Source organism: Rousettus aegyptiacus, unplaced genomic scaffold (assembly GCF_014176215.1).
Source record: "Rousettus aegyptiacus isolate mRouAeg1 unplaced genomic scaffold, mRouAeg1.p scaffold_m13_p_4, whole genome shotgun sequence".
NCBI classification, from domain to species: Eukaryota; Metazoa; Chordata; class Mammalia; order Chiroptera; family Pteropodidae; genus Rousettus; species Rousettus aegyptiacus.
The window spans coordinates 30965409-30970634 of NW_023416307.1; the positions used below are offsets into that span (position 1 = coordinate 30965409).

General features: G+C 39.1%; 1 protein-coding gene across 4 annotated transcripts; it reads right to left on the reverse strand.

The window, feature by feature from the left end:
• Positions 1 to 2195: 2195 nt before the first annotated feature.
• On the reverse strand, positions 2196 to 4861 carry RPL22L1 (ribosomal protein L22 like 1). 4 transcript variants are annotated; one of them, XM_036219593.1, is made up of 4 exons: positions 4792 to 4861; positions 3681 to 3774; positions 3401 to 3522; positions 2196 to 2450 (listed from the first exon to the last, which is right to left on the reverse strand). In XM_036219593.1, the coding sequence occupies exons 1-4, from the start codon at positions 4797 to 4799 to the stop codon at positions 2306 to 2308; spliced, it is 369 nt and encodes a 122-aa protein (XP_036075486.1). In that variant the 5' UTR covers positions 4800 to 4861; the 3' UTR covers positions 2196 to 2305. The 4 variants fall into 4 exon arrangements, with proteins under 4 accessions (XP_036075486.1, XP_036075487.1, XP_036075484.1 ...); XM_036219594.1 differs by having other exon boundaries at positions 3681 to 3771; positions 4792 to 4830; XM_036219591.1 differs by having other exon boundaries at positions 3681 to 3773; positions 4785 to 4821.
• Positions 4862 to 5226: the final 365 nt, after the last annotated feature.

The following is a 5226-nucleotide window of genomic DNA, read 5'->3' on the forward strand; positions in this document are numbered from 1 at the left end:
GGGAACTGGTTGGATAAACGACAGTACATCCACACAGAAGTGATCGACTGACTCCAGGATACTAAGTGAAAGAAAATAACATGGAGAAACATTAGTACAGTAAGCTATCACTTAACTAATGGTGCATATCTTTTTAAAAACATGAATGATAAACCACAATTTTTTAAATGGCTACCTACAGGAGGAGGAAGCAGAATGGAGGGGACTAATACAGGAACTAGATTTCTTTAAACATAACATAAATTATGTTGAATAAATGGATTTTACTTGTCTCAACTAACCTGCCAATTCCTTGAAGGCATGCATCTTATTTGGCAGTGTACCCAGGCCCTAGTACATAGTATTAAATTAACTTAGAATTTAACACATGTAAATAGCACGGATGTTTTTGAGATTAGTGAAGGAATGAAAAGTAGTTGGTGTTTGCAACACTGGATCCTCACTCCACACTCTCCACTGGCAATTTTACCTATTCCCACTGTTTACTACTTATGTGTCTAAGACCAACATCTTCACCTACATTCTTCTGAGCTCTAGACCTATATATTCAACTTCATGGTTGACATTTTCTGAACCTCAAATTCAGCATAGCCTAAATGAAAATTTTCCTCTAATCTTGCCTTCTTCCACTGTGACCAAACTCAGCAAATATCATTATCTAGCCAGTTATGTCACTCTCAACACTTCTCCTTTACCACCCATGTTCATCACCAAGTCCCATATATATTTTATTCTAAGAAATCTAAAATCTACTAACTTGTCCCCATCTCTAACACCCCAGCTCTATCTACCATCAACAGGACATTGCCATAGCCTCCTGCCCCCTTGCAGGCAGCATTTCCCTACCGAAAACCATTTCCATGAAGATTAAAACATGGACTTCTGTATTGCCATGGGCTGGTTTCTGTCTTCCTTTCAAGATTCTTATTACCACTCCATACCCCGATTCCTGTTCTGGGAACGTTACCAAGCTGTTCTCTACCTGAACACCCGTTTTATCCCCTTTACCCAGGTATTACCTTGTCTGTTCTAGGTCAGCTCAAACACTTTCTCAAAGCCTTCCTTGACCATGTCAAACACCTCTTCAGTTGACTTTTTTCTGATTATTTGGACAGTTTCCTTTACCATACCGGTAACACATTAGGTTGAGTGTTATTTATCCATAACGCTCAGCAGAGGAAACACAGAGTAGGATTTGGTAACTATTTGGTAGAAAACACGAACAATTCAAAGAATGGGAGAGTTAAGTTAGGAAGTCATTACAATTATCTGGGAAAGAACTGAAGTTGCTGAATTAGAGCAGTGTGATAACGTTGGGGAGCTCTTAATAATCAAGTTAGAAAAAACTCATTTCAAAAACTCCCCAAACCAGTTGTTAGAATAATCAAGACCATTTGGCAACATTTCTACTGGTATCAGAGACCATGGCCCATCTAAGCACCCAAGGTATTGACACCACCAGTTTGGAAATCAAATGTTTATGGTGCTAGCAACTTCCCCCCATTATTCTCATCTCCTGCAACCTGGATTTTGCCAAACCATTCTGTTTAAAGAACTCTCAAAGGCCAATTTGGGAGAAAGGGTTCATCAACTGAGAAGTTTTACTTAACCTACATTTTTAGATCAGCAAGGAGGGTTAAGGAGACAAGATTCCATTTGGCTGAGTAAATTATAATTTTTCAGACAAGGAGCACGGGAGCACGTAAAATTTAGTGGGTAAGATAGGAATTCAGATTTGATGGTTTCGGGTTTCCAATGCCTACAAGGAATCTGGATGGAGATCTCTAAAAGGCAACTAAATACTGGTTTAGAGCAGTATCATGTTCTTTCAGAGTCTTTATGCTAATTAGAAAGTTAGCATCCTCTGAAGTAGAACACACGAATGATTTAATACTGAGCACCGCACCTACACGCAAGAACTATTCTAAGCACTCAACAGCACATTTACAAACTGTACAAAAATATCTGGGACTGTCAAGCTTTAAATATTTTACGAGCTATACCCCAAATTGTGTTCTATACTTCCTATACAATGCTACATATTTTTAACCTGATAACATTTGTAAAAGCAATAAACTTCAGAAATTCTGGGAAAAATTCCATTAGCTATATTTAAATATTGCTTACAGAAACTATCAAGGATAGCCAGCATCATGTAAACAGCATACATTTAAATAAGAGACAGAAGCTTAACGTAGAGTGTATTACTTTTTATTCACTGATATACTAAGCCCATCTCTAGATGTTCTCTTGTATGCTTCGTTTGGTTTATTAATAAGCAAAATCCTACAGAGGGTGGCTTTGCCTAGTCCTCAGACTCGGATCCGTCTTCATCTTGACTAATCTGGAAATAACGAAGTTCGTACGTCTCCTTATCGGATGCAACCACACGAAGCCAATCACGAAGACTATTCTTCTTCAGGTATTTCTTGGTAAGATATTTTAAATACCTTTAAAATAAAATCATCAATTTCATTAAGCAATATAATACCTTCTATGGAAAGGCTTATCACATAGATGTACATTATTATATTCATCTTCTGTGTTCCCAATGCTCTCCAATACTTCATTTGCATTAACCATTGTGTAAGATTGCTAGGAAATAAGGTTGTCTTTCAACCTCAATTAGAATCAGTTAATACCCTATAAAACCTTTATTCTCTCATCTCCCTAAAATAAACTAATATTCTTATATTGGAAGCCAGTATGTAGAAGAGCAGCATAGTACCTTCTTCAGTCTGCCAGATTTTTAGAAACTAAAACCTGTCTACAGCATTAGAGCCACCGACAAGTTCAAGATTATCAAGTTTGCAACTAGCATAGCTCAGTCCTTATAAAAAGCTTTCAGCATGGTTTAACTTCATCACTCCAGCCACTCCCTTCCATTTACACTTTACAGCCATTCCCTACTACCAATCATTCCTCAAGGCTCCCTGCCCTATGTTAATACTGCCCTCTCTGCTAGGAATACCTCATTCCACAGGCAACACTATCTCAGGTTCTCTGCAAATATTTATGCCCTATCTCTACTTTCAATACAGCAATCACAGAATTGCTTTTTATATTTATCTGAACGTCTGTGAAATCCTCGAGGATATCACCTTTCATTTCCGAATCCCTAGTGATTATTTTATATACAATTTGGACTACGGGGCCTGAGTGACTGGACAAGAGGCCTGGATATAACTTGCCTGTATTCTCCAAATAAATTACTGACAACCAGCCTAAGAAAGTGGTACTATTAATAACTTATATAGGTCTTATAAAGTTCAAAGTACTTTTCAATACATCTCACTGACCTCATCGACATACTATTCTTTCATATAAAGAGAATTGGATTTAATTTTCTATAAAATACTCAACAATACCATTTCACTAAAATATTATAGAAAATACCAACCTTTTTGAGAACTGTTTCTCAGAAACAACTGTGATTTTATTTTTGACACGTTCAATGTGAACAACATTCCCAAGATTTCCAGTTTTTCCATTGACTTTAACTTTCTCCCGTAGAAACTGTTCCTATTTTAAAACAGAAAAAAAATGCAAAACTAGGGAAGAAAACCCTAGATATTCACTAGGGAAGGTACCCTAGGAATAGAGCTTAGGTTAAAATCAAATATCACATTATTTAATCATTAAGAACACTACAATGATAAAAACTGAGTAGTGATACTTACGAAATTTGCAGAATCAAAAATTCCATCTTCTACTGGATGAGTAAGGTCCAAACCAAACTTCCAGACTGACCTCTTAGGCTTCTTGACTTTCTGCTACAGAAAGTTAACATAATTATGACTCTCTAAATAAAAACAATTTATTCACTCGACATACAATCTGTAAATATTACAATGATATACAGTGTACTGAGCTTATATATATAATGGTGCACAATTCTAAAGTTGCTTAAGATCAGATACTCCCTCTTTTTTAAAAAAAACCAAGCTGTCTGAAGGTAGGATCCTCAACTTGGTTTAAACCAAGTTTTCGTAAAATCTGATGTAAATTTCCCATTCCCGTGTCTCACAAAATGCCAAAACTCAAGAAAGCTGTAAGTATACGGTTTCCTTCATCAAGATTCCAAAACAATTTAAAAAACATCAGCTACTTCTTCTTCCAAATGAACCTGTAAACTATTTTTTTTTCTGTAAATAAAGTTGTATTGGAATACAAAAGCTTCCGAAAAATCCTATTTTTACAAATGGAAAAGATCATGAGGATCAATCTACTTTCTATAGCAAAGTAGAACTAGAAACATCCACCCAGGCTGGGTTGTGGCTTGTACCTTTACAATAATTCCCTGATGAAGTAATTAAGAAACTTCTTCCCCAATCTAGTTTTAAAGTTCTCTGGAACTTTTGTAATCGGGGCTATCTCGGGAGCCGCGCGCGTCTCAAACCTCCCTCCGCCCAGACCCGACCGATTACCCCTATTTCTTTCCCAGTGCAAATAAATAGGGTAGCACCAGCATTACCAAGCGCAAGGGAGAAAACAAATAACCCGAATCTCGTCTGTCCCACTAGCACTGTTCACCGTCGCGCCTCCTTCCCTACGGCCGCACGACCACCCTTCCTAAGGCAAGGCCGGGCCCACCTCCAACTCCACCAGACTGCATGGCAGTCGCCAGAAACTTTGGAAAAACTTAAGAGCCGTAACATCTTGGCTGTATTCCTGACCCAGCCTCCATTTCTACCCTCCCTCTATCTCTCAACGAGGACTCCCCAACTCGCAAGATGCGAATATCATCTACATTGGGGTAAGACACTCCCTGCGAGAATACGCACACTCAGCGGCGCCATGTTGAAGGGACGCCGTGCGATCAGAGAGGAAGCGGCAACGCTCCGGCACGTATTTATATCTAAGCGTGCTGCGTCACGCGTCGAGAACGTAAGAGCTTCGCCTAGCGGAAGAGAAAGAACTTGGGGAGGAGCGCGGAGGCCAGTAACCCAGGAAACCGGTGAGTGTAGGATCGGTATGCGGTCAGGTTTTCTGGGAGCTCCCCCTAGCGGCAGTGGTTAAAGTGATTCTCGGTTTTCCGCTGGTGACGACAAGCGCGCCTTAACCACAGTGGCCCCGCAATTACCCGCACGCAAATACACACACCCGAGGCATGTAGGAATCTTTTACTAATCGCCTGGGTCTTCTTTCTGATCAGGGCAAAGCATTATCTCAGATCGTTCTGGGATGGACTGTATTTTACTACAATTATAATCCTTTAACAAAAAT

What these genes read in the sequence shown, in the direction of transcription:
- RPL22L1 (XM_036219591.1), bottom strand. An exon ending in TTTTTGATTCTGCAAATTTC is followed by an intron (nt 3,523 to 3,680) that starts GTAAGTATCACT and finishes GTTTTAAAATAG; the next exon opens with GAACAGTTTCTACGGGAGAA. An exon ending in GAGAAACAGTTCTCAAAAAG is followed by an intron (nt 2,451 to 3,400) that starts GTTGGTATTTTC and finishes TTTATTTTAAAG; the next exon opens with GTATTTAAAATATCTTACCA.